Consider the following 16,273-nt stretch of genomic DNA (forward strand, 5'->3'; position numbering starts at 1 on the left):
GCACGCGCCCCGGCCTGCCCCCTCCCTCCCTCCGCTGTCACTTGTGCACACGTGTGAGGAGGGGGTGAGGTGACCCTGCCCTTGATTTGGCTTGAAGCACTCTCAAGCAGACCCCCACTGCCGTTCAGGCGAGTAGAGCCCTCTACTTCTAGCACCTTCTTGCTGAGGTTGCTTCTCCATTTTGCTCACTCCGTTCTGATCTGTACCAGAACCTTGTTTGCTGTGCTAGGAAGTATAATCGCCCGAGTCCTGGTGGAATTCTGTTCTCAAATGCTCCCTAATTATAATTGAAGCAATTATCATTTCTCCCCCTCATAATAAAGCAAAATGATTTGCAGACACATTGGCAAATTTATTTCATCAAGCCAAAGAAATGCCGTGTGGGCTGTCATTCTTTTTATTTAATAAGAAGGACATCGGGTACTTCGTATTTTTTCCCCAGAGTGCACACCAGCCAGCAAACAAAGACGGCATCGTGCAATCAGATGTGTTTTGGTCGCTTTTCTCCTTTCCTGAAGGAGGAGTGCTTGAGATCCTTTTCCAAAAGTAATTTTCAGTTCTATTCAAATGCACAGTCCTTGAAATGTAAATATGCAAGATAAATATTTTATGTGTTCCTGCTCATGAAAATAATATTCGGGGTTTGACACAGATAATTACGAAAACTTTGGTATTAGATCTAAAGCTATAGATGCTTACAAAATTGAGAACAGAGTAGTGTCACTTGAAAGCTATAAATATGTCTAATTGCAAGCAAGGCTAATTGCCGTCTTTTTACACATAACATCATTTGTTAATTGTCTTCCGTCATCGTTCAATTTTTGTAAGTTAAGAGACTCAAACAGTCTCGGAATTTTGGTTAAAGCCTGAGATGTTGGAGATATTTCCAGCTCTGCCCACCCTATACAGGCCCTGCTGTAGCTTCTGGCTTCTGTTCTCTACCTTCCTGGTATCCTTCCTCCCCGCTGTCCTTTAAATGTCGGTATCTGCTGGCTCCTTAGTCATCTCCACTGTCCTAGATGGCACCCTCCACTCTGCGGCTTCAGTGGGGGCCCGGTGGGAAGGCTGGGCACTCAGGGGAAGCCGCTCTGAGGACGTGACCGTTGAGCTGGGTTTGCAGAGGAGCGGGTGGGGTGGGTGGGGGCAGCACGTGCAAATGTGCAGCACCTTGTAGCTGGCCAGGAGTGCGGGGGTGGGGGGGAGGTGGGACCAGCCCTGTGCAGCTGCCCAGGAGTGCAGGGCTCGGGGCACTGGACGGGGGGGGGGGGGGGGGGGGGGGTGGCAGGTGGGACTCGGCAGGAGGGCTTCACCCTGAAGGCAGAGGGAGGCCTGGAAGGACTCCGAGTGTGACATGATCAGCCCTGCCTTCAGAATGATTGCTGCGGCCCAAGCACTGAGAAGCGGTGCGCGGGGAGGGGTGGGGCGCACAGAGCCCCGAGTCCGAGTCCGGAGGCTGCCACAGCAGGTTGAAAGTGAGGCGACTGACAGGAGCCACCCCACCCCTCATGTGCCGGCAGGAGCGCGCCGGGCCTGGGGCAGCCAGGTCTCCGCCTGCAGCCCTCCGCTGGCTTCTTCTCCGAGGACTTCCTCTCCAGCCCCCAAGGGTCCCATAGTGGGGTGGCCTTACTTTTCTACAAGGAAGGTGTGCTTTTGGAGAAGAAATTAAAAAAAAAAAAAACTCATTAAAGGGTTTTATGGCCACTCTGTTGGTTTTTTTTTTGCGTGCCGCTTAATTAAGTGATGTTCACCTTTTCAGCCCTTGACTCCGACACCCTTGGGGCCGGGGCCGTTGTAGCAGGTGCCGTGCCAGGGGCTGGAAAGAGCACTGGCTGGAGCGGAGGAGGCTGTCTCCTTCTGGAGTTTTTCATCAAGTGGGAGAGCTAGAGGTGGATAAAAAGAAGCACAGGGCATGTATTCCTCCCTCAGGGTGGACGCTAGTAGTTTCTAAGAGCCATGTATGTGTTTCCCCTCAGTGCGGCCTATCCACTCCTCCACATCCAGCCCTGCCATCTCCATCCATGAAGTGGGACACACTGGGGTCACCAAAACCGAGAGGAGTGGCATTAACAGGCTGAGGAGCGAGATGAAACAGGTAAGACAGGACCCTTGGTGGCAGTGCTGGGAAAGAAGTGGTTGTCCTACCTGGGCTCACCTCAGAAAGTGCTAGAAACCCAGGGCCTGCACGGTGCTCTTTGTAGAGGATGTGTGATCCCTGCTGTCCTGAAATCTGAACACATTCTACCCAGATATCTAAGAATTCTGTGAACATTCCAGAAAACACCCTTACCCATGTTGGTCTCTGTTGCCAAGAACCACACTTTCTCGGTGGAGGGCCACAGCTATTCCAAAATTAGAGTCGTACAAAATGTAACTGAATCGTCTTGCTGTGAAATGTGTCCTTCAAATGACGTAGCACAAAGAAGGTAGAAATAGAACAGGACACTCATGATACCTGGGTTTGCCGCCGTCCGCTGCTGTCTCTCTCCTCGGTTCACTTTTAACCTCACCAGAAATTCCTTCTTTTTTATTTTTTTTTTTTTAAAGATTTTATTTATTTGACAGAGATCACAAGTAGGCAGAGAGGCAGGCAGAGAGAGAGAGGGAGGGGGAATCAGGCTCCCCGGTGAGCAGAGAGCCAGATGCAGGGCTCCATCCCAGGACCCTGGGATCATGACCTGAGCTGAAGGCAGAGGCTCAACCCACTGAGCCACCCAGGTGCCCCCAGAAATTCCTTCTGAAGTGACCCCCCAGGACCTCAAGGCCATAGCTCTTCAGTCCTCGTGTGCCAGGGATGGGGCTAGAACTTACCTGCTCTGTAAGAGGAAGCAGAGTGTCCTTCTGACCACCACCCGAGTGAGAAATGTACTTAGATTCTCTTCTCTGTGTCAGATGATGACTCAGTAGATTGAGTCCCTGAGGCGCTCGTGGGTCACACCTAGCAGCTGGGCCAGCACACTCCTGGATTTCCGAGAGGTTGATAGAAGTAGGGCATCCTTGATTTGAAACTGGCTTTTGTTTATGTCCTGACGTATTTTTACTTTCAGATGACTAGGCGATTTAGTGCTGACGACCAGGTGAAACATTGTCTTGTTCTGTCCTTCACACGTGTGCTTTGTGTTCAGATTTGTGTTCTTTCTGGCTTGGATGTGGAAAGCAAGGCTGCGAATATGGAGAGTGATTTTGCCCATCAAATCCGCTTGGGTGGAGGTAGCTTCTCGGGCTGTGGCGGGCAGGCAGAGCAGGAGAGGAGGCCTTACCATAAATCCATTTACCAAGCTCTTGGGTTTAATAAGAGGCTTTGTGAGATGTTCTGGGCTCTGCCTTGCCAGGAGTTTCTATGCAAAAAAAAAAAGGAAGTAGAGAAAAGTAAAACATGGTCATTGATTATATGACTAGAAAGAATACTGCTATCCCTGTCCCCACACTGCCTGGGGGAATTTAACCCTGGAAGGAAAACAGTGTACGGATACCGTTCTTTCCAGGCACCTTTGGGACCCATTTCTTCCGCTTCCCTCCAGAAAGTCTGAAGCACATTCCCCATGATTCAGTGCCCTGTGAGCGAGCGAGCGTTGAGGACTTGGAGAGTGACATGCACATTCTCCATGTTGTCTCTGCTGCTACCTTAGGTTCTTTCCAAGTCAGGAACCAACTTTGCAAACATCTTCCTTTGCTAGCCACTCGGTGGCACCAGACCCCGACTGTCGCTCGCTGTGGGGGACTATGGCTGGCTCCTGCCTCCATTTAGTACTGTCCTTGTATCTTCTGGGACAAAATGATCGACGTTGCTAGGTTTAAATTCCGCCAGTACAAGTTTTCTGTTTGGCCCCTTACATCAAGGAAAGAATTATTCTCTCTCCAAAATTTTATAGATGCTTTAACATTTTAAATTTTGACTCACTTTTGCAAGAACCCCACGGGTGCATGGTTTTTGCCCAGGCACTATCCCCATGCAAGTTAAGGATATATTATAGATTTTTAGATGAGGAAATATTTGTTTGGGCAAAGGTCATCAGCCTGCTCTTACCTGTTCATTTAATAAATATCTATTTAATGCCAGTAGGGCCAGATGCTAAGTGCTGGTTATGGGCAGATATTTGATTGATTTCTACAGATTTTCACTTTTTAAGATTTTTTTATTTGTCAGAGACAGAGGGAGAGCGAGCAAGCACAGGCAGGCAGAGGCAGAGGGAGAAACAGGCTCCCTGCCGAGTAAGGAGCCTGATGTGGGACTCGATCCCAGGACCCTGGGATCATGACCTGAGCTGAAGGCAGCCGCCTAACAACTGAGCCACCCAGGCATCCCTTTTAAGATTTTTTAATTGACAGAGGTCACAAGCAGGCAGAGAGAGAGCAGGGGAAGCAGGCTCACTGCTGAGCAGAGAGCCCGATGTGGGGCTCAATCCCAGAACCCTGGGATCACGACCTGAGCTGAAGGCAGAGGCTTTAACCCACTGAGCCACCCAGGTGCCCCGATTTTCACAACTCTTAAAGATTAATGCTTTGTGGCTGGGACTTTGGAAAATAAATTGTGTCCTAACTTGATAAGGCATCTCCTGCGAGGACTAGAATGGGTAACATTTCATCCTCCCGAGAAAGATAATTTCCAAAGTCCCCCGTGACATGGAGCCTTGAGCTCTGTGCTGGCTGGCATCTGGGGCTCTTGGCCTGGACGGTGAGTGGAAACTTCTGCCTGCCCGCCTGCCTCCTCTGCGCCTTCTTTCCGCGGGGGTTCTTGATGCTGTTCTGTGTTCCTCCTGTCTGCTTGCGTCCTTCGGTGTCACTGCACATGACTGAGTGGACTCTCTTTGTTTTATAGCTGTTTTCTGTGAGCCAGGCCATGTCCAGCAGTGCGCATTCCTCCAAGTCCGCGGTAAACCACGCATCCCGACTGTCCTCCTCACCGCCTCTGCGTTCGTGGTGTCTGAATGCTCTTGTCCTTCTCGTGCACCCACCTCATCCCTAACTCCCACAGCTTTGACCAGGTTTAAGAGTTTTCATTTGAATGTCATTATGAAGAGGGTCTAGAAGGAAAGCTGAGAAGTTCTTGATTTGAGCTCTGTCCAGGAGCTTCTGGAACCTTCGGGGTACTGGTTCTATGCCTTTCTTCTGAGCTGTGGTGGTGAGCCAGGGCCTACAAGTGTTGATGAGCACCTTGTACTCACGACGCCCTGGCTTGGCCTGAGGAGTAGGAAATATTCTAATTGCAGAAGCGAGTCTTAATCTTCCTCTTGAAACTAGAAGGAGAAAACCAGCTGAGTCATTGATGAGTGCGGCTGTAATTACTTTTATTTGTATCTAATTGTTGCCGTATTTAAATGGCAGTAATGAGCCCCATGGAATAACCCAGCCTAACAGCCTTTTCAAAATAAGATCCGATGAAGTCAAAATGAGTACATAGGGAAAACTGCCTCCTGGCCTGCTAGCATGCTCGCCATTTGGATTTCATTTTTAAACCTTTAAGTTCGAGGTTGTGCATTGAGAAATGAAGGTACCAGCTAGGCTGGAGCAAGATAACACAGGAGGATGACAGTTACCCTCGGCTGCCCTGTAGATGGGCAAGTAAGAACCCATCCTCTGGCAGAAAGCAGGCTGTGAGCCTTGCCATACTCCCCCGCCCCCCTCCCCCCAGGAAGCCAGCACGGCTTTCAGGCCAGAGCTCCGGGCCCCCACTGGGCGCCTCTGGGCGCTGCATCTGCAGTCGTGGGCGGGCCTGCTGGCTCCTGAGGCCAGAAGCGGAAGTGCTGGCCCTGCCCCAGCGCTTGGCTCTCGAAGGCCAGAATAAGGCCAGCCTCCGGCCAGGAGGAGGGAATGGGATGCTCCCTCTGCTTCAGCAAAGCCTGTGTTCCAGCTCGGCGGCTGCCATGCTCCCCGGTTAGGGTGGAGTCCAGGGCCAAGAACAGGCAAACAAAGGGACTCAAAGGGATGGGGGTGGGGTGGGGTGGGGGGAAAATATACCGTCATCTCAGAGGCCTCGCTACTAAATAAGGATTCCCAGCCTTTACTCCACCCCTCTCCGACTTCCCCCATATGCTGTGTTGCCTTGTCTGCGGCACCTGCAGGACAGGGAGATGTCCACTGCCTCTGTGGGGCACTGTGCAAGTAAAGTGGCCACTTTGGCCTTTACTGGCCTGGGCTCGCTCTCGCCTCCCTCGTGCAGTGATGCCAGAGGGCCTTGGCAGGGACAGCTGAGTCCCGTGTGCCCTTACCTCAAGGCAGGTGCGCTTTCAGGGTTTTCTGTGTCTTCCTGCAGTGAGTGCTCACGGCTCCCCACAGCAGGTGTGACTGTGACCCATTGGACAGGGGAGGCCGAGGCCCAGAGCAACTGGGTAGATGCAGCGGCGTTGACTTGGGAGTCACAGTCTGACCCCAGGGGCTGCACTCTGGCCTGCTAGGCCTCCCCGTGGTCAGGTCAGGGTCCTTTGGTGGTGTACCCCCTCTCAGGGGCTGGGAGGAGTACACGAAAAGAGATCAGTAGCCAGCCTGTACAGGAAAGAATGAGTCCAGCTGCAGGAAATGGCCCGAGTGCAATCAAGGAACTATGTTCCTTCTGGGCCTATGGTCTCTGTTTTGAGGAATCAGCAGAGTCCTCCCTCACGAGGGCCAGTAGTCCTGTGGGGTTCCGTTTCTGCAGATTCTGAAGGCCACGCTCCCTGTGTCTTGCAGAGGTCCAGCACCCCATCCTCGCCCACTGGCACGTCATCCTCAGACTCGGGCGGGCACCACATTGGCTGGGGGGAGCGCCAGGGCCAGTGGCTCCGCAGGAGAAGGCTGGACGGAGCCATCAACAGGGTCCCTGTGGGATTCTACCAGAAGGTGTGGAAGATACTTCAGAAGGTAAGCTTGGCCACTGGACTGCATTCCACCAGCCCTGTCGCTGGGGACACACCCTCCCAGGGGAACTAGGCACCGCCCTACTTCCTTTGTGAAGTATGGTGGCCCCTGCAGAGTGAGCGGACTTGGCCCCTGAGCTTGGGGAGCCCCCAGCCTAGAGCAGGGTTTCTTCCCCTCTGATGTTTGGCCCTGTTGATATTCAAGGCCGAGTAATTCTTTTTTTGTGGGAGCTCTTCTGTGCATCGTGGGACATTAGGCAACATCCCAGGCCTTCGTGCACTGGATGCCCCCCGACACTCCCCCCCAGTTGTGACAACCAAAACTATCTCTGGACATTGCCAAGTGTCCCCGGGCAGCAGATTGTCCCACCTGAGAATGGCCGGCTGAAACCGCAGCATGTAAGATCAGAGGGCGGTGCAAGCTCTGTGGGCCCACCTTTGACCTATTTCAGGAACATAGAAAAGTCAAGATAGACCAAAATGAGATAAGGCAGGGAAGGCTTTTGATGACAACACTGTGACATAGGTGACCTGCAGTGGCACCCCTAGGCCTTAGCCTCCCACGTGTGCCTGGTGGTGGCCTCTGTACCATTCAGCAACGTGATACACACATCTGGGGCTGTAGGGCCCCGTGTCAGGCCCCGGGTGGCCTGAAGCACAAACCCACCTCCCCGGGGCCGCCTCTGGCTCTGTTCCTAGAGGATGGGGCCCCCAGCCCCCCTCCATTGCACCAGCTGCCCCCAGGCCTGCGGCCAGCTGACAGGGCTGCAGTTCTCGGGCTGCCTGAGGCCTTGAAAATCTCAGCGGAGGTTATCAGAAGCCACAGCCTGCCCTGCACACACCAGAACACAGCGGAGGCTGCACACATGGGTGACCAAGGATGGGGCAGTGGTGGAAGCCACACCACTTTGCTCTGCACACCCCCCACCCCCACAGGGCACTTGTGTGTCCCCCAGGGTCCTGCCGCAGCTCATCTTTCCTTGCACCCAGGCACGTTAAAAGTTAAAAGCTCAGTTAAAAGCTTTGGTGCAAATTAAGAACCATGGGGAGGACTGGTGTTTTGTTTTTTTTTTTTTTTTTCTTTTTTTAAACTATTTTTGTTAGCTCATTACACCATAGGCGAGGAGAGGAAAGTCATCCCAAATGAGCATGTACTACAACCCCCTTCCCAAAGGCACAGCACGTTTCAGCTGTTCTGTTGCTGGGGCAGCGGCCCCTGGGCCAGTAGGGAGCTTTAGCGTCTCTGCTTTGTGGGGACAGAGGCCTTCACAGCGCTGAGCACGGGGAGGTCCGAGTGGGCCCTGTCCTCAGGCAGCTGGTCCACACAGAGCAGCAATGCCCTCAGAGCCCACGGGAGCCTCGGTTTCCCCTTCCCCCACCTCTGCTCCAGAGGCGTGGGCGTTTGCTGCCCCCCTGTCCTGGGCCTGCCAACCCCTGGGATTTAGAAGGCAGCCAATTCGAATTAGACTAGAACGAACTTCCTAGAAAAGCTCCCCACTCTTCCTGGGGCATCATACGCTTCCATCCAGACCTCTCCTGGTTCAATCCCAAGACACTTCTATTATGAAAAAGCAGCATTTTGTGTTGAGCTGGCGTTGGATATTTATATACGAGGGTGTGCGTGTGCATGTCTGTGCATGTGCTCGAGTCTTTTGTGATTGGTGCTTATTATAGTAATCTCAAAAATAGATGCCTGCAAAGGCACAGAAGTATCACTGCGCCAGCAGGAGCCATGAAAATCTCCCTTTATATGGCCCTGAAGGGGGCCGCGCCGCCGGCAGGGCCCAGTAGCCAAGTGAAACGCGGAGCTTCCAGAGGACCCAGCAGCTCCCTGGGGCATTGTTCGTGTGCGATCTGAAAGCCGCCTGCTGCTTCCCTAGAATTGGTCCATCAAAAACACAGCCTGTGGGCAGTGAGAACAAGCGCTCTAAAAATAACGCGAGCAGTCTGGCGTGTGCAGCCCGCGTGCAGGTTTCCAGAGCAGAGTGACTGGAGAGTGTGTGAACGCGTGTGCACACTTACCCGGCTCCGGAGTCTGACCGGCGCGTGCTGTGCTCTGCCTCCAGTGCCACGGTCTGTCCATCGATGGATACGTGCTGCCGTCGTCAACAACGAGAGAGGTAGGACAGGGAAAGCCTGGTGCCCACCTACGGCCGGTCTCCCCGCAGGGCGCGAGGGCGTGCTTCCCACACCACAGATCTGCCTGTCAAGAGCTTTACCTTTGCCCTTGAAAGCACCCGTAAGAGCAAAGCTGTGGCCCCACACACTGCCGCCCCTTCTGCCGAGGACAGTCAGCTTCCTGCTTCCCTTTCCCCTATGCATTCTTTCACACACTGAGTGTTTACCGCGCCCGAGACCCGGTGCTATATGCCGGCCGGAGTGAGGAGGAAGAAAGGAATGAGCAGAGGGCCCTGGCCCCTGGACGTCCCAGTCTAGTGGGGTAGTTAAATCAAGTGAGGACAAGGCCAACTCACCCCCACTGCGAAGTTGTCGGCCTCCCGCTCCAGAGGGTTCTGGCTGCCGGCATCAAGAATGTGGCCAGAAAGGAGGCAGCATTTGGGCCGAGCCCTGGAGGCCACGGGTGCTGCGGCCCACGCTGGGAGCAGGGCTGGCTGTCCTCCCCTCCCTCCTGACCCCTCCGCTGGTCCCTTTGGCAGATGACCCCCCAGGAGATCAAGTTTGCCGTGCACGTGGAGTCGGTGCTGAACCGCGTGCCACAGCCCGAGTACCGGCAGCTGCTGGTGGAGGCCATCATGGTGCTGACGCTGCTCTCGGACACCGACATGAACAGCATCGGGGGCATCATCCACGTGGACCAGATCGTGCGGACGGCCAACCAGCTGTTCCTGCACGACCAGGTGGGTGTGCCCAGGCCTGCCCTGTCACGCCCCCAGCCGAGGTGGGGCAGAGGCAAGGTAGCAGCCAGGCTGGTATCTATCTCTGTCAAGGCTGAGGCTTCTTTGTCCAGTAGGAAAGACTATTCTCAAAGAAAATGTCATCACAGATGGTGAAAAAAACCATCAACCGGTTGGTTAGAAAATGGCACAGTGGCCACTAGGGAAGTCTAAAGATGTTTGGAAATGGAGAGAGTCGTTTGGGCCTAGGTTTTGGCGCAAACATGACTTGCTATGGGTGGGGCCCTGGGTAAACCAGCTACTTACCCTGCGCCCGGAGCTGGGGTGGGAGGAGCCGTCCTGTCGTTGCGGAGTCAGAGCCATGCTGCAGACCAGGGCACATGGGAGCACAGTGTGGTGCCCAGAGGAGAGGCTGGATGTCCCTTTCCGGGCACTCGTGGCTCCCGCCCTTGGGCTTAGAGCCCTTCTCTGGGGGCTGCTGGCTTCTAGCACATACCGTCCTCCCAGGGCCAGAGAGGGAAGGAAGTCTGTTCATTCTTTGCCTCGGTCTTCCTGCTGCAGATGTCGATTGGAGCCGTGGACACCCTGGACAAAGACCAAGCCACAGGCATTTGCCACTTCTTTTATGACAGTGCTCCAAGTGGGGCCTATGGGACAATGACCTACCTAACGAAGGCAGTGGCTTCTCATTTGCAGGAGCTGCTGCCCAATTCAGGGTGCCAGATGCAGTAGGGCCTTGGTGCCCTGAGACTGTCACTTGCCCCCTAGCCTCGTTGGGAACTTTCTGTTCCTCAGGGTCCCCTGTGTTGGTGCAGAAGCATGTCCCATCAAAAACCCTGGCCAGGAGGAGGTGGCAGCAGTGGACCTGAAACCAGTGTCTGTCCGAGCAGGACTCCTGTGCTCCCCCCAGGAGTGCCACAGGATCCCCTTCTAGGTTTGCTTTGCTGTAACATTTGCTGCAACATCTGGTCTCGGAGTCTGAAGAGGAATTGGAAACTGGTCCCTTTTGAGTGCAGTGTGAACGGAGAAGCCAGCTTCAATCGGCTCTCGCTGAGAGTTCCTGCAATCAGTCGGCGGTGCTAGTGACACATCTAAAGATAGGAAGAGCCTTACTGCGGCAGGAACGGACCTTGACAAGGGGAACGTCTTACCAGGATGTAGTCTGTCCGCTAGTCTGTAGTGGACCAAACTGTTTACCAAATAGAACAACTCTGTCTTTCTGTGGAAGTTTGGTTTCCTTGTGTCTTGTTGCTTTCTAGGGCTCTTGTTGTTTTGTTGGCAGAGCTACCTTTGTGTGACAGCATCCGCTCTTGCCGAGATTGAGAAAACTGCTTGCAGTTAACTCTGGCTTGTGGTCTCAAGGCTTTTATCCTGGCTCCTTATGAATTAGAGATTTCTTCTGCCTTATATAGAAAAAAAACCCCACATCTTCTGGATGTAGCACACACACACACACACACAGAGGCAGGGGAGGTGCCAACTCTCCTTAGAGCTGGGCCAACTGTTGTTTGGGGACTGGAGCAGGAAGTCCCTCTGGAAGGCCTGGGCCCCCTACCCCCACATGCAGTGACCGCCCTGCGGGTGGGCAGTATCTCCTCCCGCACCTGGGGGGGGGGTGCTCCAGACGCCCGGGAGCCGAGCGGAGTGCCCTTGCACAGACAATGCTTCCGTCTTAGCACAGAGCCAGAGTGGCTACTTGAGCCTGTTCCCTGGAAGGCAGGCGTGCCTGGGGGCCTGGAATGCCAAGCAAGGGCAGATCCTCGTAGGAGAGGGCCTCGCCGTCTTTGGCTGGTATTTGGTGAGCAGAATTTTCTCTCTAGGCACTGTCTTACCTTTTGGAGGCCGGGGTGGGCAACAACAGGGACCAGTCTCTGTGGGTGGCAGACTTTGGGGGACAGGCCACCCCCGGTGGTTAAATGGTGAGCTCCAGCTGCTGGAGGGTGACGGGCTAGGTTTGTGACGACTGCCACTGAGGTGGGGAACATGGCCCCGGGATCGTTGGCTCAGAGGTTTATGTGAAGGGGGAGAAAGCTGATACTATCGCTGCTTTGAGGGGACACAGAGGTGCCCAGAGCCCCTCGGAGTCCAAACTTCGTACTGATCCCTATTCTCGACGTGGGAGAGCCGCTCTTCAGCTGGGCCCCAGGGAGAGAGCGTCGAGAAACACATGGCCCAGCGCTCCTTACCTGGGCTCGGTGGTGTCCACGCCCCATGAACATGTGACTCGGGGACCTCGTTTGGAATTCTTGAAAGCGCAGTTCTTTCTTTGCTGAGGCCTGGGGTGGTTACATACAGAGCCACACCGGAATCTGTCCGTCCCGCGCCCACGGACTTCTCCCTGTTCCTCTCCCCCTTCCCTATCAATGTCCGCACATGCTGCGCACTTTCCGCACCAGGGGCGGGAACACAAAGCTACAGGAGGTGTGACTCGGTGCTCAAGGGCCTCAGCCCGGCCGGAAGGCTGGTGAAAAAAGCTGCGCGCTCGGTGGCACAGACCCAGCAGAGACCCAGCCGCCGCGGGGACCGGAAGGCCGGGCCCGCCCGGTGCGCAGGTGGCAGCATGGAGCTCAGCGACCGTGCGGCCTGGCCCGCGGCTCCTGCCCACGCAGCACATGGCCTGGCCTGGCACCACACTCCCCGCGCTCCTGCGGTGCTCCCTGCCCATGCCCCGTCTTTCCAGGGAGGCATGTTTGGGCCCGTGTGCCTCTGAGGGTCCAAGGCAGGGAGGTGGGCACGGCCAGCCTGGTTTCAGAGTAGCATTTTCATAACCTTTGTTTTGGGGTTTCGAAAGACATGCCTCACGCACTTCACCTGCTAGACTTCCTGGAGGGTCGTTTCCAAGGCAGGCAACGTAACAAAGGCACAAGCTGTGTAAGTCCTGGTGGCTTCTTGGGAGAGAAAGTTCCAGAAGAGTTACAGCCCTCCCAATTGAGCCAGATGCTAATTTAGAACATCACCTGCCCATGGATGGTACGCAAACCACAGACGCCGTGGCGGGGCTCACCAGCCGAGGTGCGGGCCGGGGGGCAGAGCCATAATAAGCAATTCAGCGGCGCCTTCGGTTCCCTCTTTTGAAGCCTCTTTCAAATGAAATCCTGAAATAGTATCACATTTCCACAGGCATCAAGCTGTCAGCTTCAAAGGAGGAGAACGGGCTTCGGAGGCTTGCTGCCATTATGAGCAGCTGAGGCCCACGCCGCGGAGAAGAACAGATGCTTAGGGATGGCAGAGGCCCTGTGCGGCCACTATCCCAGCCACGGCCCACTGGGCTTCCACGCCAGGTGAGCGTGGCCCACGGCCCCTGCTGCTAGTCCCTCTGTCCTTCACAGAGCAGAAAGGCCAGTTTTGACCTTTACTGGTCCTGGGAGGTAGCATGTTCTTTTTCGGAGCCAGGAACAAACATTTCTTTTAACATCCATTGAAAATCTGTTGGCCGCCCCACCTGCTGCTCACCCTGGCTTTGACCCAGGTGAAGCCAGCAGCAAGAACGAAGGTTCTGTCTCCCGAGACAGACTGGCCTTCCAGCCCAGCTCTGTGACCTGGGGGTGAGTGATGTAGCCTCTGTGTACCCCAGTTTGCCCATCGTCAAAGGTACACCAAGGCCCGCAGACCGGCACGGGGCTACGTGTGAGGGAATCACGGGACCCCTTTCTGCTCCCGGCCTCTGGCGGGCGGAGCCTGGAATTCCCGGTTCACATGAATCCAGGTTTGTCCAGTGGCAGCCCCCAGCCAGGCCAAGGGCCAGAGGCAGACAGGTCTCCAGGTCGTGCCCGTGTCTCACGGGGTGGGCATCTGTCAAAAGGTCCGTTAGAGTTTCTGCCACTTTTCTGGGGCCTAGTGAATGGAAGGAGACTTATACATTAGCTGCCTAAATAGAACTTAAATGCTCCCTGTGGTTTTTTTTGGTTTTTTTTTTTGTTTTTTTTTTTTTTTTTAAAAAGGAAAAGAAAAAAGACCAGAAGATCAGGAGGCCAGAGAAACAGTTTGTCAGCTGATTGATGCCATTTATTTCTGGACAGGACGACAGGAGGCTCAGCCTCCCTTGATGTAAATTATAGCAGAACCATCGCTCAGTCCTGTACATACACATGCAAGTCTGGCAAATAGCTTTTGTCTTCCCTGCTTCCTTGTTGTCAGAGGGTACAAAAGCCCCCCACCCCTTCCCTCGGTGCCATTATCTTTCAAGGTGACTCTTATGCTTTTGAAGTCCCTGCCATCTGTTGTGTGTGTCTCTGCACTTTGCATAGTCCCAGAATGCTTTCTGTTCACCCGGACTTGGCCACTGATTCCACCACTTGCGAGGGGACGGTAAAGCCACATTGTCGCCTCTTAGAGCCCAGTGCCCCCTTGCCTTACTCAAAGCCATTTAGGAAAAGCCACTTCTTTGAGTTACCAAGAGAGCTCTCGGAGGTATGAGAAGAACCGAAACCGCAAGAGACTATTCTGGAGTCTAACACTCCGAGTATTTGACGGTTTGGGAGAGGGAACAACTCCACCAGAAAACAACTGTGTGTTTTTAAGGAACATATGTGCAATTTTGGCAAAAACACCTTCTCAGACGGAGTGGGATAATCGGAACCAATGAACTCTGAAGTCACGTGACGCCTCCCTCTGCCTTATCGCAATATGTCAGCTGTTCGGAGACATGAATTGCTCAGAAAGCAGTTTTTGTGGCCCGCTTCAGGCCCGGCGGTGCTCGGCCCACAGGAATATGGCCAAGCAGGGCGGGATGAAGAAACGCCTCTTAGTCGTGAAGGCTAAGTGCAGAAGGACCCGGCCCAGGGCCTGGGAGGCAATCCCGGCGCAGACCTACCCATTCTGCCCCCACCGCCCCCCAGTTGTTAGTTCTGTCTCGGGAACGTGTGTCCCAGAGAAGTTCACTGGAGAGGGAAGCAGGGCCACGGGCCGGAGCTCAGGGCAGAGGAGGGAAGGGTTTCACCAGACAGCAGCTCTGGCGGGGCTGTGTCCGGAAAGCAGAGGGAAGGAAGCAAGTGCCTAAGGTGCCAGACCTTCGTCAGCTGCTCCTGAGACGCCACCGGGCTCCCCTGCTCTGCAGCGGTTCAGGGGCAAGAATCGGGTAGCGGCAAAGCAGGGGCCATCAGATGGCTGAGCGGGGCCATTCCTGTCACCCCCCTTGGACCACTGCCCCATCTCGGGCCCAGGCCATCTTCCAGCAAACACACACCAGGCCCCGCGCACAACTGTCGCGGGCCTCAGCCTGCGCCGCTTCCCACCCCTGGAATGCAGCGGTGACCACTGGGTGGCGGAGACGGGGAGGCTGCAAACCGTCCAAGTGCCCTGGGGCTAGCCTTCAGGCAAGTCTTCGCCTGCCCTTCTCTGCCCCTGCAGAGTCGCTGCTCCCACTTCTCCTGTCCCCAGCCCAGAAGGGACCGCAAGCACGCCCCGCCTTTCAAGTCAGGACCTTCGAAAGCTCAGGGAAGACTGGGGCTGAGGCCTTCGGGTTCTGCACTCGCTCGAAGGCTTCTTCCTCTGCACTTTAAATAGATGTGCTGTGCGGAGTTTTAAATTTGACACATTTCTTTTTTTGAACTTAAAAAAAGCACAATGAAAAGCAAGCAAGCAACGTAGTGACTCATCCCGGGGAGGAAGGGAAGAGCTCCCTGATGAGAAGCAGTGGTCAGGGGAACATTCCAGGAGGCTGCCCCGGGGGTGTGCACCGTAAAGGGGAGAGTGTGGAAATACACTGGGAACAGGTGAGGCCCACAGGACAGGCTCTGAGGGGTCCCTAGGGTTAGGGTCTTCTGCGGGTCTTACTTCTGGGCGAGCCTTGGGGTCTTAGAAACAGAGGGAGGCAGCCGAGATTTCCAACCCTACAGCCCTCAGATGTTGGTGGAGAAGAACCCGATCTTTAGCATACATTTGCTTAGTCACCTGAGCATTAGTAGCACCAGGATTTTACAAATGGGGAAACTAAGGCTCACCGGGCATGAGGCTTGCATAAATTCTCCCACTGTAGATCCAGACTGAAACCTGGGTCTCAAGACTCCATGTTCACCTAAATCTGGGCAAAGAACCCTGCACTGCTTTTACAAATTTACCTCAGAAGAGAGACTCGTTTCCTTGGTTTACACAAGGTTTGGATGGTACATATGGAGAGAGTATTGCAGGGGACAGGAAGTCTCAGTTTAGCATACAGGGACTTAAAAAAACCCAGCTCAGCCTAAGCCGATCCAAATCCTCTTTGCAAATGGGCAGCCTGGTGTGGTGTGAAACGCTCCACCCAGTTCAGGAATGGGGCACACCCAGCCCGGAGGCGCCGCAGGGTCAGGGCTGGACTAACCAGGGATGTGGGCTTCTGGGCTTCGTCGGTCCCAGCCCCCCACCTCCCATCGCCCTTGGCTCCCCAGCTAAAGTAGGGAGGCCAGGCCCAGCTCCGTTTTCTCTGAGGGTTCCCAATTGGAAGAAACATGGTCCGTGCGGTGGGAACTACAAATCTTTTTTTTTTTTTTTAAGATTTTACTTATTTATTTGACAGACCACAAGTAGGCAGAGAGGCAGGCAGAGAGAGAGAGGGGAGGAAGCAGGCTCCCCACTGAGCAGAGAGCCCGATGCGGGGCTCTATCCCAG

At 54.6% G+C, this 16,273-nt stretch overlaps 1 protein-coding gene across 12 annotated transcripts in view; it reads left to right on the top strand.

Annotated features, from left to right (window-relative positions):
- PHKA2 (phosphorylase kinase regulatory subunit alpha 2) overlaps positions 1-10,912 on the top strand; it is a 73,501-nt gene extending 62,589 nt beyond the window's left edge. For 2 of the 12 annotated variants that reach the window (XM_082718360.1, XM_082718359.1), the window contains 7 exons: positions 1,974-2,092; positions 3,045-3,074; positions 4,817-4,870; positions 6,664-6,834; positions 8,897-8,950; positions 9,488-9,688; positions 10,481-10,912. In XM_082718360.1, coding sequence (XP_082574486.1) covers positions 1,974-2,092; positions 3,045-3,074; positions 4,817-4,870; positions 6,664-6,834; positions 8,897-8,950; positions 9,488-9,688; positions 10,481-10,768 — 917 coding nt within the window. In that variant the 3' untranslated portion in view covers positions 10,769-10,912. Of the gene's footprint in view, positions 1-1,973; positions 2,093-3,044; positions 3,075-4,816; positions 4,983-6,663; positions 6,835-8,896; positions 8,951-9,064; positions 9,271-9,487; positions 9,689-10,246 lie in introns of those variants that run through there. The other 10 variants (XM_082718367.1, XM_082718366.1, XM_082718363.1 and 7 more) reach the window with 8 other exon arrangements.
- The last annotated feature ends 5,361 nt before the right edge of the window (positions 10,913-16,273 follow it).

The sequence above is a fragment of the Mustela nivalis genome (assembly GCF_964662115.1).
Source record: "Mustela nivalis genome assembly, chromosome: X".
NCBI lineage: Eukaryota > Metazoa > Chordata > Mammalia > Carnivora > Mustelidae > Mustela > Mustela nivalis.